The sequence below is a fragment of the Prunus dulcis genome, chromosome 2 (assembly GCF_902201215.1).
Source record: "Prunus dulcis chromosome 2, ALMONDv2, whole genome shotgun sequence".
NCBI lineage: Eukaryota > Viridiplantae > Streptophyta > Magnoliopsida > Rosales > Rosaceae > Prunus > Prunus dulcis.
This window is the reverse complement of record NC_047651.1, coordinates 9,113,447-9,140,500: the sequence shown is the minus strand read 5'-3', so window position 1 is coordinate 9,140,500 and position 27,054 is coordinate 9,113,447. Positions and strand designations below refer to the sequence as shown.

The window sequence follows — 27,054 nt, the reverse complement described above, 5'->3', positions numbered from 1 at the left end:
GCCCATAATTATGGTATTTAGTGTATAGGTTACATAGAATTAGAAATTGTGTATACTAAGAGGTATGGTGGTCATCTACCAACTCATGCATTTGCAACACTCCCCCTTGGATGTCTACCATACAATTGACATAATTGCCTCATTAAAAACCTTGTTCGAAAAATCCAATGGGACAAAACCTAAGCGAAGGGATAAAGGGTGCACAATTCTTCTGGATCATTGATATGGTGTTGGACCTCGTAAATCCTTGCTAGGAAAAACTCGATGGGACAAAAACCCAGTCGAAGGGAAAAGAGTACAGAGAGCATATTTCTTGTATGTAGAAAATTGTTCAATGCTCCCCATGTTGAATTACTCCCTTGATGACGACAAACTTAAACTATTTGAAGATGCAACACAAATGATATTGATATCTCATTTTCCTCCTGCAAAGCGAGCTTTGGTAATGCTTGGATTAAAATTTCTTCAATAGCATCATTGGCGGATGTATGTATGTCATTTCTTTGAATCCCTGTTGAGGTAGAGTAATACCAAAAATATCTAGACTATTTTCAAAAATCCTTTCACATTAACAATTCTTAAAATAACATCATATTCTATAATATCACTAAAATAATAATATAAGAAAACTCATACGTTACCGTTACGAGGACAAGAGTATAAAATTGCATAATGTAATAAGCTATTCATATAAATTTGTGTGTACTATGCTAGCATGTCATAGGCTCTTCAAGAGACCTAAATATTCTGATACTTTCTTTAAAAATTTGAATACATTGCAACGATATTGAACTTAATCTCGAACTCATAATTCAATCAAAGTACTCCTAAGGCAATTAGATCGTTTTCATTTCATGATATTTGAATACATACATTGAGCTTCGGGCTACTTAACTTCTTTTTCTTTGAACAATTTATATAATATATAGCACTTTACATCTCTCTTAGAACTTATTCTTATGTATTCTTCAAAAGAGATCGTTTCTGGCAATATGCTTCAAACGCTTCATAATCTTTTTAGATTTTCATATAAATGTAAATCTCCATAAATATGCAGTAAACATGGATGCATCTATATAATATACTCCGAGAATATCATAAAAAGTTTGTCTTTACATGGATACATTTTGCCATATCAAATGATTTTATTTCACTTGATCACAAACACCGATTTGTAACCTATACAATTTCATATCTTTTGGTGTTCGAACTCTAGTCCATTCCTTCCATGTTTTCCAAAAATATTCAATTTACTGGACTGCCTATTCCAGTTTGGCCAATCTTTCTTTACATTGTCGACAATCATAATAAAACATGGATCAATATCATAACAGCCCTTGATCACCTTAATACGTACCTTATATAAATAGTATCATTGATGATCATTAGTTTGTACATCTACATTTCTCTTTATGCATGCATAAGTATAGACATTTTCATAGTCATTGGATACCTATATAACATTCCACATCGACCAATGGAGAGGGGGTAATGTGTCTTATATGTACATGCCCGTTTCCATTTAGCATGAGGCCTTTTGGGAGCTCACTGGCTTCGGAGTCATGGGAACTTCGAAGTTAAGCGAGTTTTAGCTAGAGCAGTCCTAGGATGAGTGGCCCATTAGGAAGTTGCTCGTGAGTTCCTAGAAACAAAACATTGAGGGCAGAGAGGGGGCCCAAAGAGGATAATATCATTCTACGGTGGAGTTGATCTAGGGATGTGACACCAAATCTCAAGCCTTAATCCTTTCTTTCTGCTTATTTTCTCTTAGAAGGCCATGCTAAGCCCTAAACATCACCCAAGCATTTCAGTAAATCATGAGTCAAGCATCATAATTAATTTTCTTTGTTTCAAGAAACTCATTCAAGCTGGTGGGAGCAATCCAGAGCTACTGGAAGATATAGTCCATCTACAGTTCCAAGTTTTTGCCTTTCGAACTCTCTAACTCTTGCTAAACTTATGGGTTCTTAGCTCCCACGCCACAAGCTTCTCATGCAAAGCCTAGTAATATCTTGATTCACCAAAGCTAACTCTCATGCCAAGCCTATACAACATCAATGCACAATCTCCAACTCTTTCCAGAGCCACTGAAAACGTTAACACAAAACATGTAGCAGCTGGAAGAAGAACAGAGTACTCCCCTGTGACTTACTTCTCCCTTGGGATACTTTGGGCGCTATCTCAAAAAAGAGGGCAACAAAGACTTGATCCATCACTCTATAGTGGTCCAAGAATCAACAAACCTGGACAAGTTTTTTGACGAAAAAAGACCCCAACAATTATATAAATATTTTGTTAGGCCCAAACCAATTATTGTAAATATTAAAAAAAACTTACCTAATCACTTTTTCTTCTGGTCAAAAAGTGGAGTTGATTTTGGGTAAATCCACTGCATCACTGCATCACTTCATCATGCTATGTGGGATATCAGATAAATTTTTCTTAGAGATTGTCAACATTTTAAATTATCATATTTTTCAAAACGCTTGAAATTTAGGGTAATCTTACGACAACCCAAAATTATCCATTTTCTTGTAAAAAGAAAATAATTATAACAGACGACAACAAAAGCATTTAGGTCAATGTTACGACAGCATAGCAGAAAATAATCCATTTTTGTCGTCTTGTAAGGTTCACCTGCAAAATGAATGGAGCGAAAAATATGCCATCGACTTTAGGTTGGGTTCGGTAGTTAGGTGGCGGTCTTGTTTACTTACTTGTAATACAATTAATTAATTAATTAAAACCAAATGTTAAGTTAATGATATATAATGGTTTGCTTCAGCACAACAGCTGTTCTTCCTGCACTCAACTGTAATTAACGTACGTTCTCTCTCTCTCTCTCTCTCTCTGGGTTTTATGATCTGAGTCTAGTTTATATGATGCAGTCCATACATTCAAGTTTTTCAGTCTTAAAAATGATTGGTTGATTTGGTTGATGCTTGTTTCTGCATATTGACTGCTTTCTTGGACACAATGGAAACCCAATGGACAGATTTATTGCTACATTTTTATTTTTTATTTTTTGGATGAAGAATAGGGCAAAGCAGATAGATTATTGAAGTTCATGTAATTTCTTGTAAAATTAACTAAATGATGGGAGTTTCTAATGTGCAAACTGATTTATTTGTTTATTGACCCTTTCTGTATTTTGTGTGTATTTTTGTTCTGTTTACCCTGCTTTTTAAACTTGGCTCTCCTGTTCTTCTGGTTGTTGTTTCATTCAGATAACCTCTTCATTGGTGAACTTGTGGAGGTAATCAATATGTGATCTCATCAAAACTTTAATCATCCAAATTAAGGGGAAATGCCCAAATTAAGCCTTATTATAGTGTCCTCAAGGTCAGTGCTATTTTGCTCCTCACTTCTTGTACTGGTTTTTCAGCAAAGTTTCATTTTTCATTCTCAGGGGGTCAGGCATCAGAGATGTTTAAGAGACTCACATTTCTCTTGTTAGCTGGGTTGCTGGCATGGGCATATCAGGCCATCCAACCACCCCCTCCAAAACTTTGTGGCTCCCCCAGCGGCCCACTCGTCACGGCATCTAGAATAAAACTGAGGGATGGAAGATATTTGGCCTACAAGGAACATGGTGTTCCAAAAGAAGTGGCCAGATATAAGATTATTTATGTTCATGCCTTTGGTTCTACCAGACATGATGCACTGATTGCAACAACCGTCACTAAGGTTTTCAATTTGTTTCTCAATTTCAAATTGATTTTATAGTCGTCATTGGTTTTTGAAGTTTGTGTCCTTAAATTAGATTGGTTAACTTCTTGATGGATTCTTTTTCAGGAAGTGCTTGAAGATTTAGGGGTGTACATTGTTTCTTTTGACAGACCGGGATATGGTGAAAGTGATCCAGATCCTAAGCGAACGCGGAAGAGTTTGGCTTTAGATATAGAAGAGCTTGGTGACCAGCTGGAACTGGGATCCAAATTTTATGTAATTGGATATTCTATGGGTGGACAGGTCATCTGGAAGTGTCTTCAGTACATCCCTCACAGGTAAGACTTTCCTACAGGCCTCATGGATAGTATAGGCAGTTGTAAATGCTCTCCACGTCCTTTGTGAATGAGAGAGAGAGAGAGAGAGAGAGAGAGAGAGAGAGAGAGAGAGGGATGAATTAATTTCAAATATCATGCTGCATATGTATTTAACTTTAACTTTTAAGAACAACTAAAATTTTGGCTGGATACAATATGGAAACCTTCTAGATGTTGAAGTAAAGATTTGCAAAGGCTGCATAATACATTAATTACTTTACACCGGCATTGGAACTTCATTGAAAGTAGGTTTTATCTGGTACTTATGCTTGTATCAAATTCTGGATACAAGGCTTTACTTCAATGATGACCAAATTCTACATCACCTGATATGTTAATCAGTATTGAAGTTTTTCTCAAGTTTGATGTTTGGGATGCTGACAGGCTAGCAGGAGCAACACTGATTGCTCCTGTTGTCAACTATTGGTGGCCAGGCTTGCCTGCCAACTTGTCCAGTGCCTATTATAAACAACCTCCGCGGGATCAATGGGCACTTCGAGTTGCTCACCACATACCATGGCTAATCTACTGGTGGAACACTCAGAAACTATTTCCTACATCCAGTGTTGTATCCAGTAGTAACCCAAATATGAATATTTTTTCTCGCCAAGATTTGGAGATCATACGGAATGCGAACGTTTCTGAAAGAGATAACAAGGTACTTTTCTTATTCGGCAAATGATTAGGACTTTTTTATTGAACTCAATAAGAGGGACACAACATGAGGCATTACTTCAGCTCGGTCCATTACCACGTACCTTAGAAGATTCAATATAAAGCTTCATATGATGTGAAAAATTAACTTCTCAAACTGTTGTACAACAATTTGAAACCCTTGAGCTATAGTGCTAGTTGAGGTTTTCAGGAGCCTCCTGGTTTACAGGGCAGTTGGGAGTTTTGTTTGTGCTGTAATCTTGTTGAAAATACTCTCATCCAAATATACTTGACTCATTTTATGTGGCATTCGTCCTTGCTACCAGCTTTGATGATTCATTTATCAATTGCAGGTACAGGCCAAGCAGCAAGGAGAATTTGAGTCGGTCCTTCGTGACATGATGGTTGGATTTGGGACCTGGGAATTTGATCCTCTAGATCTGAAGAACCCTTTTGCCGGTAAGGAAGGCTCTGTCCATCTATGGCAGGGTGATGAAGATCTGCTTGTCCCAGTCGAACTGCAACGCTATATTGCAGAAAAGCTTCCATGGATTCACTACCATGAGTTACCAGGTGCTGGACACTTGTTTCCAGCTGCAGATGGTATCAGTGAAGCTATCTTAAAGGCACTTCTGATTGAAGAGAAGTAGCCTATTGTTGATACAGGGCAGCTCTTTCTCTTCCCTTTTCTTTTTTTTTGTCCTTTGTATCAGACTCAAATTTCTGTCATTGTTTAATATTTTGTTTCAGCAAGATAGATTTTGTAAGGTATTGGACGAAACTGGCTTAAAATTTTCATATAGATTAAATATTGGAAAGGAATTAGACTTTTTGAAAATAGTTTGTGAAGATTGATAAATTCTGCACAAATGACAGATGCAATGCACTTGGTGCAAATATAAGACATGGAAGGTGCCAACGAGGTTTAGCCAAGTAAAAAAGGACTTTGACTTGCATACTAGTGGTCTTAGGTTCGAATTCCCATGATACCATGATAGTATTTGTGTGAGAGAATCTCTCATAACGTATAGTTTAAACTATCGTTTGTACTTAAAAAAAAAAGGCATGGAAAGTGAAAACATGGCAGTAGCCGTATGGGTAAATTCTAGGATACTTGTTTGCAAATGTGTAAGGAAAAAGTAGGAAAGAATAAAAAGGAGATGAAAAGAAAGCATCAGGAGGAAGTGTTCTTGTAGTGCTATCAATTGGCTTATTCATGAAAGAATAGGGTTCGGGCGAGGAAAATATTTTATTTAATGCTTTTTTATTAATTTTAGAATAATTAATTGTTTACTTTTATTAAGATTAGGATGTAATTATTTTCTTGTCATTCAAGTTTTAAGAAGCTTCCTACGATTTTGAAGTTCTATGTTTTCCATTTGAACAACTTTAAGCGTCGTAATTGACGGCTTATTAATATCATTATTGAAATTATTGAAATTTTCTCTCTTCTTTGGTGAATTTCATAAAGCTGATGGGTCTAGATGTTTGTCGATCGTTTGCTTGTTCTTGGATCTGGACGTTTGTCGATCATTTGCTTGTTCTTGGATCTGGACGTTTGTCGATCATTTGCTTCCGGGATGCATCAGTACAAAGGTCATACAATGCCATGATGTTGGTGGAATTCAAGCTATTTTAACTCAGAGTTCAAAATTTCTGATTGACATTTTGGACGGGCATGTAGAGAACGGGAATGAATTGCTAATAGTTATCACAATGTCACACTTTCAGATGAACAATAGACAATTTATTCGTTAATGTGTCAAAGACAATGAGCACAAAGACCATAATTGGATTGAAAGAGCAAAAAGTAAGTTAAAGATAAGATACATGAAACAAGCAACAGAAACTGTCTTAACTGAGATGAACTCGGATAATCATTTTATGGCAATTCTTGGGTCCAGCTAAGGATCATCTGAACGAACTATTCAGGCTCATACAACCAGTTGAATCGTCCTGAGAAACAACAGAACACCGTGAAAGAAAGAGAAATCTTCTCAACTTACTTTGGCAACCCAGTTTCAGGGTTGAGAAGAAATTGACTTTCATCTGACAGCACAACTGGACCTCTCCCAGGTCTTGTGCAAATAAAGTAACTAACATCTCCTATGTGCCTCTGGGATGGATCCTTGATTTCTGGAGGTGCAGGCAAACTTTCGATGGCCTCCAGGCTCTCAACCCCAGCATCTTTCAGAATGGACTTATCACCAAGAACGAAACTGTGACAAGAATTAAGAAAAAATTTAAAAGAGAAAGCCACACACACAAGGGGGAGCAAGGTTGGTGCCATCAGAAAAATCATTGATGCGGAAACCACACAGAAATAAGAATCTGTTAAGCTTGAGGAAATGTCATATGAAAGCCCACAAATATTACCTGTTCAAATCTGCATCAGATTTTGGAGGAAAGCAGAATAGCAGCTTCTGAACCAAAAGGGCAGCTGTTTCTCGGTTACGTGCGATTAGAACCGCGTTCGGCCCCGCATCAAATGTATACGCCACCTGTCAGTTATTAAAATATTTTCAACTACTCAAAAAAATAGTATGAACAGTATGCAACTCAAATAAGCTTATAGAGTATAAAATATTTTCCCAAATAATATTTAGTAGCAGATGGATGCCATAAGCTAAACGTAAAGTAAGATTAGTGCCACATGAGATAAGCAGGTTCAGATTAGTATTTCTGAAGCCTTTAAGAGTCACAACCGAAATTTAGTACTTTTACTAACATGTTATAATATTGCCATTCAGGAAAGGTATATCCCCAGGGAAACTTCCAAGCATGGTTTGAGCAATAACGTTTATTATGAGAACAAAGTCTGAACCAAATTACTTGAAACGCTAATGCCAAAAGTTTTCTTTTCCACTAATAATTTGTAAATTTATTAGTTACATCTTCGGAAATTCTTTACAGCTTGCTTCTGTTGAGGATGTGCAATTTGCTTCAGTTGAGACATTATATGAAGAAAACATGCAAAATTGAAGCTTTAACTAGGTTAATCTTTTTATGCTGAAGGACTTCTACTGAAAATACAATCAGACATACCAAATTCAAGATATGACTGCTCACAGAGCACTAGCAATCTTAGAAATTTAAGATCACCGTTTTTTAACATTATCATGCTACAAAGAGCAGCAATCAGTATTTTATACTCGTTAAAAATAATTTAGTTTCCTAACCTGAGGCGTTCCTGCTGCACGGTTCCACTTTTCAACAAGGCTGATTATCCTGAAACATAGTTACTTCATCAATATTGAATTCCAAGTTTCTAGTTCCGCACCTCAATGAAAACATAAATGAATTACTGTAACCGCTGAGCTTTTCAAGTAACACAAATGCAAAAAAGAGGCTTGCCTGTGGGACGTATCATTCATGTAGAATATGGGGGGACATGTGTCGAGGCAAACAGCATGAAACTGGTTACTGTCAGTACAGGCCAGTTGTGCAAAAGAAGCAAAATCACGATTTTTTATAGCTTCTTCCATTTTTAATATGCGTTTGGGTACCACTTCCTGTAACAGTATAAAAAGACAAACAGAAATATACAAGTTAGATCAGGGTTAAATGACCCCACCAAAATAAGCGACAGCAGATGACCTAAAAGAATAAGACACCGTGTTTTTCTATTAAAGGTGCACTAAAATGAGGGAGCTTGAAGGTACAAATAATTCAAAATTATAGAATTTATGGATTAAAGTTCAGTTCGTAAAATTCCTAGCATTTAAACTAGGCAGTGAAAGGACAATGGAGAATGTACCTTCGCTCTATGTTGTAAGAGCAAACTTGTTTCAACAGTATCACGCATTCCTGTAGTGCTACTCGTTTCCTTCTGCTGTGAACTTACCTGGAATAAACAAAATCAAGATTTGAATAACTTAGGGTATAGGGTGATAAACCTAGTCAGACATTCAGAATACATCTTTGGCTTCTGTCAGGATTCTATACAAATTGCGGCACCTCAACGTTCCAAAATAAGCATGTGCAGTCATTATAAACACCCATCATATAAATTTTTGGGCTGGGTACAACTGCCAAATTATGTTTCCATTCCACCAAATCCACCTCATGACAACAAAACATGCACTAACATGACTTGCAAAAAATAAACTCGACTTTATAAAAATTATTCTTTTTAATAGTAGCAACTCTCAAATTAAATACATTAAATCAAACTTTTAATTCTTACTATATATTTTTTTTTAATCTTGACTACTTAATATCTTCCTAACTCTTTGTGCAACTGAACGGGGATAATTTTTTTAAAATAAATATAATATAATATTCAAAGGTAGTATTTTGCAAAACTGAAAAGTATCATCGTGCCATTGATACTTACCAGAAAACACATTTAAGATAATATGGTTGATACTACAAAACCAGAAAGATGCATATCACGAATAGAAATAACGTCAAACCATCAAACTACCCAAAAAATTATATTTTAAAAAGAAGAGAATGAAATGCATGGCCAACTCAGAGATCGAAAGTCGAAAATTCAAAAGACCCTAGGGAAAATCTTTCAAAAACAACCGAGCACAAGATGACAAGAAAAGAAAGTCATATCCACAGGCCAAATTTTGCCAATAAAATCATTTGACAGAATGTATAGAAGATATATTACATACCACAGCAATAACAATGACAAGCTCATCCCAGTGCTTCTCGTCCGCAAGTTGAACTGCAAGACTGTCGGTTCCCTTCTCATCCTTAATAGATAATGATACCAAGAATCAGCACTAAAGACTCAATAGAATAACTTGGTTTTTAACAGAGGACATAACAATAACCATAAAAGAACTAAACTAACTTTTCCCATGATCCACTTGACAAATCCCCCATACAAACTGCGACAAGCACTGCCCGAACCTCGCCTGTATGAACGAACAAATTTAGAGAATTATCACCACCAACTACAATACTTGAATCTCTATAATGTGAATACAGAAGAAAAAGGATTTATAACACAACTTAAAACACACATAGTGAAATCCATTACCATGAGGTCTATATAGTAGCAAACATAATAACTCTGATACTTATCATGACTTAAAAATTCCATGAACAGCAGCCACATTCAAGCAATGAAAATGAAGCACAAGGCATTCACAATTGGAATCATTATAATTGAAGCAAGATACAGGCAACCTGAAAATGAGATAATTGAAGAACTATTAAACTACCTTGCAATAGCAGAAAGCTGGCTGTGATCTTCATTCGCATTCATTAACTTTGCGAGGGCAAAAACTGCAAGTAGAAACGGAGGCTTAGCTATGATATGCTCATTGCTGAATTACTATTTATTGACAAAGAATGATTAATCCAGTACCCAAGTAACATTATTAACACAGTCATGTGTTCTCAAACTTAAGGCACTAATCATGTAACAAATTAACAATAATATGATCAGTATTATCCGTTACCAAGACAAGCAAAACCAGCTGCCGAGGAAGCCAATCCAGCAGCAGTAGGAAAATTGTTGTATGAAGCAATATGTACATTCAATTTCTCCCAATCCTTCTTAGTAATCTTGATTCCCTTTTCCTTATCATGAACATCAGTAGCTCGACTACGAATTTCCCTTAAACAGCTCTGGAATCTGCCTCCAGAAAGAGAAATCTCCTACACTAACCGGAAAAATAAAAAAAGAGCCACGGATCAGGTAAATCCCAAAACGATCATGGTGTTTGGAGAAGCAAATATTAAACCTCTGAGAATTCTGTGGCAAAGGCAACAGAGCCAATTTCAAAAGCTCAATACTAGTGATACAGCTTCTATAAATTTTCAATTTCCTTTCCATTTCTACTTTTTCTTGCCAACCAAATGGGCAAAAACTTAGAACCCATAAGTTTTTTTGCCTTCCAATGGGGACCACCAAGTTTATGTCAAAGCTAACAGCAGATAAAGACCTTCAAATCCTCTGTTTCCCATGCATTTTCCCGGGAACCAAACAAAAAGAGACTACTGAGAAGACGTAAACAAACAAAAAGCTTTTACCTTTCCATTGAGCCACATCCGATCCTGGTCAAAGGCAGGACTGACGGAGACAGTAGTGGTGGTGCAGAGGTGCTCCGGATCAAGCGTCACGCTGATGCTGTCATTGACCGGCAATATGAGCGTCTCGTCCCTCTTCCCCCAGTACTTGATCACGGCGATGTTGGTGGGCGTCTGCGCCGTCACCATCAGCACCCATTTCTGCGACTCTTCGACCATTTCCCGACGCCCACTTGGTTTCTCAAAAAGCCGCCAGGAAAACGAAGATTTTCCGGGAAAGCGCTAAAATTTTCCGGGAAAAAAGAGAGATAGATCTAACGAACGATATGAATCTGAGGGTGAGAGCAAAACGAGAGTTGGTATTAGGAGTTTTATATAGTAGAGAGAGTGGAGGAAGAGGCCAAATGGTGGGATTTATTGTTCAAAGTTGAAAATTTTGAAGGCGTCCCGTGACGGGGCCCACCTTGGCGCTGTCTAAAAATTCAGGCTGTCATAGGAAGACGCCATAGTTGTTGGACTTGGACTTCAATTTTTACTTCGATTTATTAAATTTTTTTTTTTAATGATAATTAATGGCTCACCAAATTTTAACTGAATTTCAATCCAACAAAATGATGTTGTTCTGGGTAACAACTTTTTCATCACGCTACTGTTCTAACATTGTTTTTATGTTTTTTTTTTTTTTTTGAGTAAATACCATGAGGTGTCCGGGCTAGCTTGCACATACCTCGATTAATTCTCGCTCACGGAACTGAGTCTGCTAGCCATCAGGTGTCACAATTGCCGAGACTCGAATTGTTTTTATGTTTTGACTTACAATGAATATTTTATTACTATTCTTTTTTCCGTTACAATATTTTTTATTATTTATTATTTTGAAGTAGCTACAAATATCAAAATTCTAAATGAAAACCAAACAAACCAACGAGAGAGATAAAGTGGTAGCTATCTTCTGTCGCCTCTTAACCAAACATGGCTATTTAAAAAGTAAATCCTAAAGTGGCTAATCTCGATTCGGCTTATTGAATTACAATGTGTAATTAACCAAATAAAATAGTTAACGTAATGCTAATTTGTTAATTTTCAGCGATTGAGCGCTATTTGTACAAGTTGATAATCTGTATTAGTTTGGAGAGTGATGGATTGTTCTTAGCAATTGTTGCTGCAGTCAGCCTTGTAATGATTCAAAGTCATTTATAAATGTTTTAATGTTCTTTTTTATAATTAAAAGTGCATAAGAAAAATAAGATAGTAGTGAGAAGATAAATGACAAATGTGTAGCCTTCTTCATTTTTATCACTCATGTTTTTCTTATTTATTTTATAAGACGGTACTTTTATTTGTGATGTGGGATAATACTCTCAACAATAACGTAGGCTAAATACGGGGACAAACATACCCCACGCATAATGCATGCTTAATTAAATTTTTTCTTTTTCTTTTTCTTTTTGTTGTTTCTAAATGGGACCTGCCTTTCTCGTTTTTAACATTTTTTTGTTAGCTTGTTATATTTCCAGTAATATAAGCAACATGAGACGCAAGCTACCAAAGCATCAAATCAAATACACACTCAACAGGCACTCCATCAATAAATAAATAGAAAAGTATCACACACTCGAAGAAAGATTGGGGGACTTGGAACTTTTTTTATTTTGTTTTCTCCGACTTCATCTCTTTTGTCACATGATAAATTATTTAAATAAATTTATTTGTTTTTTCTGTACAAGCAATCTTAAAGATGGGGAGAATCAAACCTAAAATATCGGGTGCAGAATTCAAAGTTTCATTTTAGTCCATATAGTTTGATTCTTGCCATTTACGTTTTGTAATTCAATAATTATGAACTCAGAAAATTATGAACTCAGAAAAGTTTGATAAACAATAGAAAAGTTATGAACTCAGCAGTCCAACCCCGTATGTTGTTAGGGATGAAAAAGAACTAGCGATGATTTTCCATTGAAGAGAAGGGGAGGAAAAGAATCGAACTCTTAGCAAAGTATAGAAATACAGTATACAGTAGTCTACTGTATAATGAGTCCAAAAGTACGGTGTACATATGTATAGCATTTTTAACAAGAAAAAGCATGTCTCATGCATCCACTTCGACTCAACTTTCCATGGTTGAGGAGAGTTTGTGGCGATTATATTTAAAAATTACATGGGCTTTGTCTTGGCTGTTTTCCTTGCACAAATAGTAGAATCTTTGACATTATTCTTTGCTCATGGCTTTCAGGCATATACCAAACAAAATTTATGCTTTTAATTGGGGCAGATGGTTTTATTGCTGAGAATTCTGCAATCAGATGTGGACTAATGTATGAAAAACAATGTTTGTTACTAGCACATTCTACATATTTTGTTTTCAGTGAGTGTGTCAATATGGAACAATTCAAGGTTGGTAGGTTGGTGAAGGTGAGTTGGAAATTGACCCATTTTGTGCAATATTAGTTTTCTTTTGTGAAGACACCAATTTCTTAATCGTATTTTGTGTGTTGTTTTCCAGAGTAGTACTAGAGACGCCAACTTTTAAGTATCAACTAATATATGATAATATCTTATTTGTTATGAATAAATAAGTTCTAAAGTGAACTCAAACATGAAACAAATGAAACACTGCCACATCAGTTGATATATCTGAAAAGTTAGTTTCTCTAGTACTATTTCTTGAATCTATACACGAAATTTCTAAAAGTGCAACAGTAACAATATTATTTATCAGGAATCTACCCTGAGTGTTGATAAGGTGAGGCACATCAACAAAATCAGCTCCATAAAAATAGACTCCAATATATCAAAACTGTGATCACTTCTCTCGCTCTGAAAATTTAGAAATCACTTTCTCACTCTTCAACTTAATTTTCACTATAAAAGATCTAACATTGTGCGCCATTATTAGAAGAAAAGAAAGAACTGTAAATGCAAATAATTAATAGAAAAGTAATCAAGTGATCGAGTTTGAAGAGTATGTTACTGCCAAATATTTTTTTCCAAGTACTGCCAAGATTTTATTTGGTAAACAAGTACTACACCCAAGTGTAGACACATTTGAAAAAGAGAAGCAAAAATGAAGCAAGAAATCTTGTTTCCCAATTCAAAGAAAGAGTGAAATCAAGTTATTCTGTGATTTTTCTCATTGCATAAACATGCGTGGTAGATAGTCATTCCAGTTCAAAGTCAACCAAGCTAATAACTCCACAAAAAAAAAGAAAAAAAAAAAAGAAAAAAAAAAAAGAATCAACCAAGCCACTTTATATGACGAGGCTAACAAATTAATTAATGTATAATTTCCTGTTCAAGGAGATACAATTTATATTACATTGAGTATATTTTTATTTGTCAATGTGTATTTCATAATTGTCAATGTGAAAAATACGCAGACAATGTATGTAGGTTAGTCAAGTTGACTCCAGTAGTATGTCTATCCATCAGTATTCGAGTTTGAATTTCTCTCCATATAACTTAGAGTAAAATATCGCATCTAAAAGAAAAAAACGTAGGGAAGTTGGTGGGAGCCAAACAGTATTTGAGAGGGCCGTAGCCAAACAAACTTGGCTTCATTTAATACTGCATGTGTGTCTCACTCAGCAAGTCCTCTACCCAAATCTGCACGAGCAGTCAAATATAATGATAATGAAAAGGCAACCATATATCTATATGCGTATATAGTTTTCTCAGTCAAAATATGACAGCCCAGCCCTCCATTGTTGGCTTGGCTTTGTTTGTTTTATATTGACAATGACCTGGACTGTCCCGTTTATTCAATTTTCTTAGCTAATAATATATATTAGGACGGCCCTCTCACCTACTTTTATTTATTTTCCATCTTACCTATAATTTACCTATAATTTAATGTCTTGATTTATGTATTTATGCCGCCTCATGTAACAATTTAAAACTTAATGCAGAGGGGGCAACAGTAGCTTAGTTGTGAATTTTTTTATTTAATATTATACTTTGTTTCAAATGTTAAAAAGAGTTATAAAAGGAGTGGGAGGCCAAGGCCTCTTCGGACTTGACTTCGGCGCTACTCCTGATTGCACGTATTTTAAATTTATCTGAAATTTGCGTACACAACAAATAAATTATAGTTTGTAGAGCTTTTCGTCGTTATCAAAGCCTAAAAAAAAAAAAAAAGGATTTAGCTCAAATGCTTATTCTAAGTGGTGATCAAGTACATGGAGAGAGTGATTAAGTGATTTTTATTATTTTTAATAGATTGAATAAAATGCTTGTATATGTTATAATATATTCTGAAGCTTGCTGGTGCTTTGAGTTCGCACATTCAAACTTGAACGGCGCCCCAGCGAACCTAACTAACTTCGTTGCTGAAAAAGGTTGACTTGAATGAAAATTGGACTATCAGTTGGGCATTCTTTATTTGGTGGTTTCAGTTTGTGGGGTTTCAATATTTAGGTGCAACAAAAGGTTAAATTTTAAGGTAAATTACTCAAATTGTCCTCAAATTTATACCCGATTTATATTTTGGTTCATAATTAAATTATTCATTCAAATGGTCCATCAACTCTATATTATTCGCTTTATTGATCCAACAATTTAATTTTATGTTAGATTTAACCAAATTTGAGAGTAAATATGACTTTTCATAATTAACAAATAAAAATATGGTTAAAATAAATACAAAATTAGAAAAAATTGAAGAAAATAAGGAAAAAAAAGAGGAAGGAAGATTGGGAGGAGGAGGAAGAAGAAGAAGAAGAAGAGATTCCTATTCTACATCTCACAGCTTCTATGCCAAGGGCTGTTTGAATGGGTTGCCCTGGGTTTAGTTAGCCTGCTTCCTCTCTGTTCAAGGAGAGCTTATTCCCACAGCTTCTTTGGGAGCAACTTATTCAGTACAGAACAAGGCATTCAAGCAAAGGCAATGCCGACCATTAGACCGTGAGGCTTTTCCAGGCGATGTTTTCTATCGACACTCCTCATTCAAAGCAATTAGCTCGTCGCCTGGCTTTGGAAGCTAACATTTCAAATTGAAAAACAAATTCTAGTCATTTATGCAACAACAACGAGAAGAAGAAGAAGAAGATGGATGAAATGACCAATTTGTCCTCATATTTAATGGAAATATTGACAGAATGTAACAATAGAACCAATTGAGTGAATAATATAAAATTGATGGACCATTTGAACGAATAATTTAATTGAGGGATCAAAATGTAAATCAGGTATAAGTTTGAGAACTATTTGAATAATTTACCCTAAATTTTACATACAACTGTTGTATAAACACTCTTCTCATGACGTGGGGCATATAAGTCAAGTGATTAAGAGCACTTACAATATCATTTCTGCTTAAACATTTCATGTGATGTGACTGCTTGAATATGAAAGAGAAATTTTATATTACCAAGAATTCTATTTACACTCATGTTTCAATGGGTTTCTATTTGTATTCTCACCATTCTCTTCTCTGGACACCCAACTCTTCCCAAAAATGCCATTTCTCTACTTCATCAAAATATTTTTATGTGGATACCTATCTCCATCATTGATTGATTTCATTTTCTTTCTCACCAACCCTAAACCCAGCTCTACTCATCACCTCACTTCACCTCATTTAATATGAATGATTGCATACGTGTAAAGAGGATGAGAGAATGATGACTATTTTAAGAGCATATATCCTTGCACTCAAGGTCTTAGGTGTGATTCCCTCCTCCCAATATCGCTTGTAACCAAAACAAACAAAAAACCTTGATAGGCCAGACCGAGACGAACCTGATTTTAAACTTGTTGGTCAGCTTAATAGTCGTTATTAATGTCCAAATTGGTTGAGAAAGAAATGTCCACCAATTTTAGCAGATCTCTTTTGGTCAATGTTGAACACTGCACTTAACTTGATTGTTGATGATTAGGGCCCAAGGGTATATTCTAGGTATGTTACCTTAGGCCTAAAATAACCCTTTTGTTGTGATCATCTTTAAAGGGTGACCAAGAACTTACAAAATTTTGTTCATTGAACCATATTGTAAGATGAGAATGAAAAAGGTAGAAAAATAAGGTACAAATGGAAAGATAGCTAGCATTCTTCTTATTTTTAATCGATTTATATATATATATATATATATATATATAACAAAGTAAACTTGAAAATAATTATATAAAAAAACGAAAATAATGAAATTCCCAACTCTTTTGGATCTAAAAGTCTAAACGTTTTTTGTTCTTCAATTTTCCTCACTCTTTGGTTCTCCATCAATTTATTTTTCTCATTGACTGCTATCTCGCCGTCTTATTTCAAATCCAATATCAGCTTTGGTTTTTGCTACTCTTTAACTTTTCTATTTCCGACATTTCAAGGAAAGATAAGGAGCTATGGTCTTGCATGAAAAATGTAAAATTATAGTTCCTATCTTATGAATGTCTTTTGATTCAAAGTAATGTTCCCTCAAATGGAAGAGCTTAACGAGTATTATTAGCACTACTCTATTGTTTAATATGTAATAAACGCGTATGTACAAAGGAGAGATGAGATGATGATGACTATTTCAGAGTGCTAATACAATATTCGTTTACCTGCTTACGTGATTAGTGTTGTAGACACAATGGATTTTATCTCCATGTGATTAGTGTAGTAGACACAAGGGATTTTAGGGATTTATCTCTGGTTGTAGGTAAGATTCTCTCCACAAGGAGGCTATAAAGGCTTCAACATATGCAATTCCATCAAGGCCTGCAGGCCAATCACTGCTTTCTTCACGGGTTCGTACTTTTTTCTCTTTAATATGTTGGAGTAGAAGGATTTAAAATATGGATATTTCAGTTCAAACCTCTCAGTTTAAGCATATAATTGAACCTAAAACCTCCTTTCAAAACATAAAACAAGAAAACTTGAACGAATTATAAGTTATGTTCTTGAAGCTAATTGTAGATAAGCAAGCAGGGATAGCTGCATGTTCCAATGGATCTATTTTCGCTTCCTTATTTGGATGCAAGTTAGAAGTTGAAGTTAAATGATTAATACAAGCATGCGAGTTAGGAATTAAATTGCCGTTATTTTCTTCGTCAGCCTCCATTATTTCTTCAGCACAAGCACAGAGAGAAAGTAAACATTAAAGAGAGCAAAAACAGCACAAGAGAAAAGATTTGTTTTCTTATATTGTTTTTCATAGAACCACAAAGATATTAAACTCAAAAAGTATTTGGTAACAAGCAGAGAGAAAGCAAACATCTGATTCTAATCTATCTGAATTCTGAAGTATAACAGCATTGACTAAAACAGCCAAGGAGTGCAATGCATGGTGACTATTACAACCAGAAAGAGACAAAATGTGCTGAAGTTCATACCTCATTGTCACATGAAGTATTTGAGTCGTTCATTTTGTTATCTATGAACAATTTCAAATACAGATTACAGAGATGTAGGAAAATTTTCCAAAAATAATAAGACCTCTCCATCACTTTGTACGTTTTCAAGAACAGAGGCAACTAATTTTCGAAGACAGGAAAATGTGAAAATATGAGCCATTATTGCATTAGTAGACTACTTCATGATTTATCCTTCACACTAAACCTTAAAAGAATACAGATGTGATTTCAAACAGAGGGCTTATCTTCTAAAGGTTTCCACTTACCATGCGAATAATATATACACAATCGGACATAAGTACTAATCAAAGAAACATTCCATGTTTGATGCTACCAACGAAAACCTGGAAATTTTTACCACTTGCACTTAAAAGCAATAAAGGCCTATGCATTTTACAGTAATAAGCTGAATGTCCAAGCGTAATCTAAGGAACATTACATTTGATTAAGCCTCCTTTATAAACTCTTTTACACACACATATAACTTAACATCTGTCTATTAAATGGATTCTCAATATCTGTCTATTAAAGCCTCGTTAACATCTGTCTATTAATATTTGACTGACCTGTAGATAGTTGTTTCAAAGAAGGTGGGATCACCCCTGTGCTCAGCAACATCATTGGTAAGTAGGGCCATACCGGCGTGTGGCTCACCACTGTTTGAGGGTGCTTAACCGCAGGAGAAGATGGAGTAAAGCTATAGACAAAAATCCACATGTTGTCCAAAGGCGACCAAGGAGAATAAAGCTTATCCGTAGGCTCAACTGGCATGCGAGAAGCCATGGTGAAGCGCGTGATCAAGGATACAAAAGGCAGGGAGTCAGGCATGGAAGTTGGGAATGCAGCACCGCAAATGGCACGGAAAATGTAGGTGGCCAGAACAATGGCACATTGTTCCCAATAGCATAAAGGAGGCGACCTCTATCAGGGCTAAGCAAGAAGGGATTGTTAGAGTTTCTAGAGAATAGCATGTGTTCTTGCATAGAAAGTATATGAGGAAATGTTTCAGAGAGAAAAAAGAGAGAGAGAGAGAGAGAGAGAGTCTGTTAGGCAATGATTGTAATCATGCACACTCATTGTGTGATCTCATTCTCCTTTCAATATATATAACTTGCAACCAATACAAAAACGACTCAGCCAGTACAATTGTACCAGCCTGTACACTTGGCATGAATCTACATGTTAGTCCAACAATATGTGATGGCATATGAGCCATTCACCTGTCTAACTAACAATCTAAAACCTGGAAACAATTTATACTTCAACACTCCCTTCTAAATTGTTAACTGGTTTAACACCAAGCACCCTCTAAGATAGTTGAACCGATCTTTAGGCAGAGCTTTAGTGAAAATGTCAGCCACTTGTTCTTCAGACTTGCAGTACCTCAAGTCCACTATCCCATCTTGCAAAGCATCTCGGATGAAATGATACCTGCAGTTGATGTGCTTGGTTTTCTGATGGAAAACAAGATTTCTTGTCATTGCAATGGCAGAAGTATTATTTACCATTAATGGAGTTGCCTCAGTCTGTAATTCTCCAAAGTCTTCAAGCACAAATCTCAGCCATAAAACCTGTGTAGTAGCTTCACTTGCGCCAACATATTCAGCTTCAGCTGTAGAGAGGGCTACACTATGTTGTTTGACTGATGCCCAAGATAATACTCCATTACCAAAGAAGAAGGCATAGCCAGAGGTGCTTCTCATGTCATCTTGGCTTCCACTCCAATCACTGTCACAATATCCAATTAGGATAGCCTCTTTTCCCTTTTGATATTCAATACTAAAATCAATGGTGCCTTGAATATACCTCAGCACCCTCTTAGCCGTTCCATAGTGTTTCTTTGTTGGACAATGCATGAATCTAGCTAATAGGCTAGCTACAAACATTATGTCTGGTTTTGTAGCTGTCAAATACAATAGGCTACCAACCATCTGTCTATATTCATTCTCATCTGCAGGTTCACTTCCATCATCCTTACACAGTTTCTCACTTGCCACAAGGGGAGTACTAACTGGTTTACATTGTTTCAAACCAAACTTGTTCAATAATGTCAGGGCATATTTCTTTTGGTTTATGAAAAGGCAATTTTCAGTTTGAATCACTGCCATACCAAGAAAGTGATATAACAGACCTAAGTCAGTCATTTCATACCTTGTCATCATTTCTATCTTGAATTCTTCAATTAATTCTTCACTGCTACCTGTATACACGATGTCATCAACATAGATTGAGACGATTAGAGTTCCAGAGTCTTCCTTAGTCTTGCAATACAATGTAGCCTCGCTTGTGCTTCTAACATAACCACAGCTAATGAGATAGGCATTGATTTCCTCAAATCAGGCTCTTAGAGCCTGTTTTAAACCATACAAGGCTTTCTTCAATTTGTACACCTTGTCTTCATAGTTTGTAGTCACAAATCCATCCGGTTGATCTACATAAACTTCCTCCTTAAGCACACCATTTAGAAATGCTGACTTGACATCTAACTGGTATAGTTTCCACCCATTTTGAGCTGCCAAAGCTATGAGAGTTCTAATTGTGTCTAGTCTGGCCACAAGAGCAAAAGTCTCAGTGAAGTCAATTCCTGGCTTTTGTGCATAGCCTTTGACCACCAGCCTAGCTTTATGCTTCTGTATTGAGCCATCAAGGTTCAATTTGGTTTTATAAACCCATTTCACACCAATCACAGGTTTATCACTTGGTCTATCAACTAGTTCCCAAGTCTCATTCTTCTCAATCATCTCCATTTCTATTTCCATTGCCTTTTGCCAAGCTTTATCCTTGGAAGCTTCTGCAAAATTCTCTGGCTCAGTGATGCTCATATTGCATCTAGCATAGATCTAGTGATGTCTCTAAGCTTCACAGGTGTAGAACTGGAGAATCACTTGGTGAATCAGCATTAGCAGCAGCTGTAGTCACTTGAATTTGGCTAGAGATGTTGTCTATCATTGTTTCTTCATAATCCTCTTCAGAGCTTCTGGAAGTGTCTTCAAGCCTCATTGGAACTGTGATAGAATCAACAGTTTGTTTGTCCCAATCCCATAATGAGTTCTCATCAAAGATCACACTTCTAGATGTAGTGACCTTGTTGGTTTGCAAATTGTACACTCTGTACCCCTTTTCACATTTGCCATAGCTAACAAAAATGCATTTTTCAGCTACATCCTCCAGCTTAGATCTCAACTGACCAGGCACATGGCAGAAACAAATAGAACCAAACACTCTCAAGTTCTTCACTCCAGGCTTTCTTCCACTAAAAGCTTCAAAATGAGTGACATCATCTAAAGCTTTTGTGGGACATCTATTCTGAATATAGACAGCTGTATTCACTGCCTCTCCCCAGAATTTATAAGGTAGTTTCTTTTCTTTCATCATTGTCTTGCTCATTTCTACAATGGTCCTGCTCTTTCTCTCAGCAACTCCGTTTTGCTGAGGTGAATAGGCCACAGTTAGTTGTCTTTCTAAACCAATTTCTTCATAAAACTGCAGAAATTCAGTGGAAGTGTATTCTCCACCTCTGTCACTTCTAAGATTCTTGATTTTGTAGCCGCTTTGTAATTCCACCATACCCTTAAATTTCTTGAAAATATTAAACACTTCTGACTTAAATTGCATGAGATACACCCAACACATTCTAGTGCAGTCATCAATGAAGGTCAAGAAGTATTTGTTTCCTCCTATTGTTGTAGTCTACATTGCACAGTCTTGACAAATTCTGTCTGCATTGCCAATTTCAGGCAATCCATAGACTAGCTCCTGTTGTTGTAACAACTTCAAACTCTGCATATTCAAATGACCAAACCGCATATGCCAATACCAACTGTTCCTTTCATAGCCATAGAGTTTGCATATTTTAGTGAGAGTGGAAAACATCTGTTTCCAGTCATAGAAACCTTTGCCACAAGATTTTCCATTGACCCGTCATCAAATATCTCAACCACTGAATTGCCAAAAACCAGATAGTAGCCATGCTCTACCATTTGACCTACACTAAGTAAGTTTTCATCCAATCCTGGTACAAGCATTACCTCTTTGATATATCTAGGCCCAGCTTTAGTGTCAATCACCAAAGTGCCTTTACCAGTTGCTTGCACTAAGTCTCCAGTGCCCATTTTCACTTTTACAGTGACCTTAGTATCAATATTGACTAGGAGAGATGCATGTGAAGTCATATGGTTGCTGCATGCACTGTCCATGTACCACAGACCATTATTTTTCACTATTTCAGCAGCATGACAAGCATAGAACATGATACCTTTTTCTTCTTTGCGTGATGCATAATTCTCAACCATATCCCACAGCTTGTGAGATTTGAAGATTGTGCACATCTTTATTCTCCAGAAATTGTAGTTGCTCCCATTGAAGATAGGAGCACGAAGCTCACCCATGCTAGATCATGTGAGACTAGATAGATCTTTCCTCAACTGGATTGCTGCGATTTCACTACCCCCCCAGTCTCAGATCCGAACCTTCGCTCCTGATACCATGTTGGAGTTTCTATAGAATAGCATGTGTTCTTGCACAGAAAGTATATGAGGAAAAGTTTCAGAGAGAAGAGAGAGAGAGAGAGAGAGAGAGAGAGAGTCTGTTAAGCAATGATTATAATCATGCACACTCATTGTGTAATCTCATTCTCCTTTCAATATATATAACTTGCAACCAACACAAAAACGACTCAGTCAGTACAATTGTACCAGTCTATGAGCTGTACACTTGGCATGAATTTGGACATGTTAGTCCAACAATATGTGATGGCATATGAGCCATACACCTGGCAAGCTAACTAATAATCTAAAACCTGGAAACAATTTGTACTTCAACAGGGATAACGTGACAAGGAGGATCGATATTATATTTCACTATGCAAGCACTTTGTACAAATCACTCAGTCACTTTTCACGCAAACCCTGACCCTCTTGTTCCAACCCAAAGTAGATTTCACCAACTTAAGTCAAGATTATCAACAAGAAGCCCAAGAAAACTAGGTGATTTTTCATTTGGGTTTGGCCTAGAAAGTTTAAGCAACTGGTCAATGCTAGAAATAGAGGAATTCAACACCTTACCTCGCAAATACACATCAAATGAGTCAGGGTATTCTCGACCGCTAGAGAAATGCAGTCTCTCATCCCATAAATAAGCATCAAAAGGGCCCAACCCAGGTGGGTTTTTAGGCTCGGAGGAAAAAGGAGGAATGTTTGCAAAGAATTCTCGGACAATTTGGATATTAACAGGCTCTGAAGGACCCATTACCGAGAGCCAACCACTTGATTTGAAGATTCTGGGGAGCCCAAGATCCTCGAAGTCACTCAATTTGACCTCTCACTCAACTGTCACACATTGAACTCTAAAGATTTTCTTGTAGCGGTTCATTGCTTCCGCAGTCTTGAACTTACTTTCATCAATATCGTCATCAACATAAGATGACAACGAAGTAGTAGTTTAGAAGATTTGAGCTAAAAATGGTTGTGGGTTGGGTTGAAGGATGAGGATGACAGGAGAAAAAGACTTTTAAGTTGAGAGAAAATGGAAATTCTGAAAATGAAAAAATATATGAGTGCTGCTAAACGAACCTTAAAATTAACTGAGCATACCCTATAATCTAAGTTAACCCTAATATTTTAATCAAAATGTAAAATTAACTAAGTACACCCTATTTAACTACCAAAAATAGCCCTAGTACAACACTCTAATAACAATCCTAAACCAGGTTTCTCTTTTTACACGAATTTGTGCCCTCTTTTTAAATTTTGGGTTTCATCAAAATCTTTAATTTCGTAATACCAATCCTAAACTAGTACCACTGCTTTATTCGTGAGCACCAAGCAATATGAAGACTTTTCTACGTCTGATAATGGTTGAATATAGTGAGTAATGTGTACTTATTAAAATTTTATTTGTTTCACAATTCAATATATCCTTTTTGGTAATTTTATATTGAGTAATGCTACACTTACCACATTTTTATCCCACATTTCTATACCACATGATGTGGTATGTCTATATTATATGGCACATCAATTAAATCAATGAAGTGTATTTTAATTAAGCAGTTAGAAAAACAAATACTTGAATAAATCATAAAAGAAAAGAAAATATTAAATAATTTTAATTGATGTGACTGTCCACTTCAGCTGCCACATATGATGGTATAAGGATGTAGTATATAAATGTGGTAAGAGTAGCATTATTCTTTTATATTAGGGTAAATTAGTAATTCAATAAATAGTTTGATAGTAGGGTATACTCAGCTAATTTTAGGGTTCGTTTAGCAGCACTCAAAATATATTCTTGAACTTAAGTTTGAATTCCTTTCCCTATTTATATTTAAACATACAATCACTACTATTATAAATTAAGGTTAACTAGTGAAATACCCTATGAACTTGTACCTACGTTTCAATTAGCCTCATATACTTTTTTTTAATTTATAGAAAATTAAGGATATGAACTAATATTTTTTGCCAGTTTCCCCATTGCAGTTTACATCTCAACATTTCATCCAATTTTATGTTAAATCATTAAAAAAAGATTTGGAAAAAAAAAAAAAAAAAAAGATAACACAAAACTCAGTTTTTTTTCCTTCCCCCTCCCCTCTGGTTTTTTTCTCCCCCTCCTCCTCTGCCCGATGCTTTTCCTGAGGCAAACCATCCCCACCCCCCACTCACCTCCTCCCACCTCCTTCTCCCTCTCTCGTCGCCCTATTCGCTTAGGCTTTAGGATTTTGATCTTCTTTTTTGTTTTTCTTCCTTTTGTTCTCTACAAAGTGTGTCTCCCTCTCTCTCTTCTCTCTTCCCCCTTCTCTCTCTCTTCACAGACATCAGCACCACCCACCCTTCACCCGCCCCCTCCTCCTTCTGTCTCCCTCTTTCTTCGACATCCACAACCTCACTTCCCAGAACACCCAAACAGTCACCCAAAAAAAAAATTATTCAAGATCAAATCCCTAAATAGCCATCCAAAAAATTTCAAGATCCTTATTATTAACCTCACCTTACTCCCTAGGAAACCCAAATAGCCAAACAGCCACCAAAGATAAAAAAAAATTCAAGATCCAAATCCTAAACAGCCACCCAAAAAATCTCGAGATATTTATTATTAAATTTAGTTTTCCTCTTCGTAACCTTGGCAGGGGAAGAGAGAGACGCAAAAAGAGAGTGGGAGGGAGAAAAAGGAGGGGGTGGGCACATGGGGGGAGAAGAGACAGAGGGTGGAGGATGGTGATGTTGGTGGATGTTGAAGAGGAGGGAGAAAGAGATCGAAGAGAGGGTGGTGATTTTGGTGGCTGTCAAACAGAGGGTGAATATATCATTATTATTTCAATTTTTAATTTTTTTAATTTTTAATCCTATATTTATTATTTTTAATGTTTGAAATGACTCTCATATTTAACGGTAAATTGGATGAAATGTTGAGGATTTAGACGATAGAGGGAAAATTCGAGGGAAAAAAAAGGTTCATATCCTTAATTTTAAAAAAAAAAAGGATATGGGGATAATCGAAAATTAAGTACTAAGTTCAGGGGATTCATATCAGGTTTATAAGGTCAGGCTTTCGAGAGTGGTGGACACCAGTTGCTTTGTTAGTGGTGCTAAGGATGTGGTGAAGAGGGATCAGGAAGTTTATGTGAAGGTGATTTCAATTTCAGGTCAGAAGTTGAGCCTTTCGATGAGGGATGTTGATCAACATACAGGGAAGGATTTGCTCCCCTTGAAGAAGAGCTCAGAGAATGATGCTCTTAGATGAAGCCATTTTTTTCAAAGGATGGACCTGTGACTAGGACTGGTCTTTCTGGGATTAGGATTGTGGAAAAGGATGATTTTGGCCCATCACAGCGGCCATTGAAGAGAACGAGCTCGCCAGAGAAGTGGGAAGCCAAACAGTTGATTGCCTCAGGTGTTTTGGGTGTTACAGAGTATCCTATGTATGATGAGGAAACCGATGGGATGCTTTATCAAGAAGAGGGAGCTGAGGAAGAGCTTGACATTGAGCTCAATGAGGACGAGCCAGCCTTTTTAAACGGACAGAGCAGGTATTCTGTTGATATGTCACCTGTGAAAATCTTCAAGAACCCAGAAGGGTCACTAGGTCGTGCAGCTGCACTTCAGTCCGCACTCATTAAGGAGCGTAGAGAAGTGCGTGAGCAGCAGCAAAGAACCATGTCGGATTCTATCCCAAAGGATCTCAATCGTCCCTGGGAAGATCCAATGCCAGAGACTGGTGAGAGGCATCTTGCACAAGAACTTAGAGGTGTTGGTTTATCGGCATATGATATGCCTGAGTGGAAGAAGGATGCTTTTGGGAAAACCATCAGTTTTGGGCAGAGGTCAAAACTCTCAATCCAGGAACAGAGGCAGAGCTTGCCTATCTACAAGCTGAAGAAAGAATTGATTGCAGCGGTGCATGAGAACCAAGTGCTTGTCGTCATTGGTGAGACTGGTTCGGGTAAGACAACACAGGTAACACAGTATCTTGCAGCAGTGGGTTACACGACAATGGGTAAGATTGATTGTACACAGCCACGTAGGGTGGCTGCCATGTCTGTGGCCAAGAGGGTTGCTGAAGAGTTTGGTTGTCGTTTAGGAGAGGAAGTCGGCTATGCAATTCGTTTTGAGGATTGCACTGGTCCCGATACTGTCATCAAGTACATGACTGATGGTATGCTTCTTCGGGAGATTTTGATTGACGAGAACCTTTCTCAGTATTCTGTGGTCATGCTTGATGAAGCTCATGAGAGGACAATCCACACAGATTCTCAGTATTCTGTGGTCATGCTTGATGAAGCTCATGAGAGGACAATCCACACAGATGTTCTTTTTGGACTACTGAAGAAGCTTGTGAAGCGGAGACCGGACCTTCGTTTGATTGTCACATCTGCTACCTTGGATGCGGAGAAGTTTTCCGGTTATTTCTTTAACTGTAACATCTTCACTATCCCTGGGAGAACTTTTCCTGTAGAGATACTCTACACTAAACAGCCGGAAAGTGACTACCTTGATGCATCTCTAATAACTGTTCTACAAATACACTTGACAGAACC

At 36.6% G+C, this 27,054-nt stretch overlaps 3 protein-coding genes across 4 annotated transcripts in view; 2 read left to right on the top strand and 1 right to left on the bottom strand.

Annotated features, from left to right (window-relative positions):
• The first annotated feature begins 2,640 nt into the window (after positions 1 to 2,640).
• On the top strand, positions 2,641 to 5,538 carry LOC117620006. Of its 2 annotated transcripts, XM_034350089.1 has the most exons (6): positions 2,748 to 2,823; positions 3,228 to 3,256; positions 3,410 to 3,687; positions 3,796 to 4,007; positions 4,431 to 4,704; positions 5,054 to 5,538. In XM_034350089.1, exons 3-6 carry the CDS (start codon positions 3,427 to 3,429, stop codon positions 5,348 to 5,350), a joined length of 1,044 nt encoding a protein of 347 aa, XP_034205980.1. In that variant the 5' UTR covers positions 2,748 to 2,823; positions 3,228 to 3,256; positions 3,410 to 3,426; the 3' UTR covers positions 5,351 to 5,538. The 2 variants fall into 2 exon arrangements, with proteins under 2 accessions (XP_034205981.1, XP_034205980.1); XM_034350090.1 differs by lacking the exon at positions 3,228 to 3,256 and having other exon boundaries at positions 2,641 to 2,823.
• An 843-nt stretch (positions 5,539 to 6,381) lies between these two features.
• Positions 6,382 to 11,182, bottom strand: LOC117617229 (diphosphomevalonate decarboxylase 2-like). Its single transcript, XM_034346524.1, has 10 exons — positions 10,695 to 11,182; positions 10,121 to 10,319; positions 9,881 to 9,944; positions 9,508 to 9,571; positions 9,326 to 9,406; positions 8,458 to 8,544; positions 8,055 to 8,212; positions 7,880 to 7,928; positions 7,077 to 7,201; positions 6,382 to 6,919 (listed from the first exon to the last, which is right to left on the bottom strand). Exons 1-10 carry the CDS (start codon positions 10,908 to 10,910, stop codon positions 6,703 to 6,705), a joined length of 1,260 nt encoding a protein of 419 aa, XP_034202415.1. The 5' UTR covers positions 10,911 to 11,182; the 3' UTR covers positions 6,382 to 6,702.
• Positions 11,183 to 25,631: 14,449 nt separating this feature from the next.
• Positions 25,632 to 27,054, top strand: part of LOC117618062 (probable pre-mRNA-splicing factor ATP-dependent RNA helicase DEAH5) — a 1,577-nt gene continuing 154 nt past the window's right edge. The window contains exon 1 of the mRNA XM_034347692.1: positions 25,632 to 26,999. Within this exon, the coding sequence (XP_034203583.1) occupies positions 25,757 to 26,999 (1,243 nt within the window). The 5' untranslated portion in view covers positions 25,632 to 25,756. The remainder of the gene's footprint in view (positions 27,000 to 27,054) is intronic.

Excerpts from the sequence above, each read along its gene's own strand:
- LOC117620006 (XM_034350090.1), top strand. The coding sequence starts at position 3,427 with ATGTTTAAGAGACTCACATTTCTCTTGTTAGCTGGGTTGCTGGCATGG. Across the intron at positions 3,688-3,795 it reads TTGCAACAACCGTCACTAAG|GAAGTGCTTGAAGATTTAGG; the intron begins GTTTTCAATTTG and ends ATTCTTTTTCAG. Across the intron at positions 4,705-5,053 it reads TTTCTGAAAGAGATAACAAG|GTACAGGCCAAGCAGCAAGG; the intron begins GTACTTTTCTTA and ends TATCAATTGCAG.
- LOC117617229 (XM_034346524.1), bottom strand. The coding sequence starts at position 10,910 with ATGGTCGAAGAGTCGCAGAAATGGGTGCTGATGGTGACGGCGCAGACG. Across the intron at positions 9,572-9,880 it reads CAGCTTTCTGCTATTGCAAG|GCGAGGTTCGGGCAGTGCTT; the intron begins GTAGTTTAATAG and ends TCGTTCATACAG. Across the intron at positions 8,213-8,457 it reads TCTTACAACATAGAGCGAAG|GAAGTGGTACCCAAACGCAT; the intron begins GTACATTCTCCA and ends ATACTGTTACAG.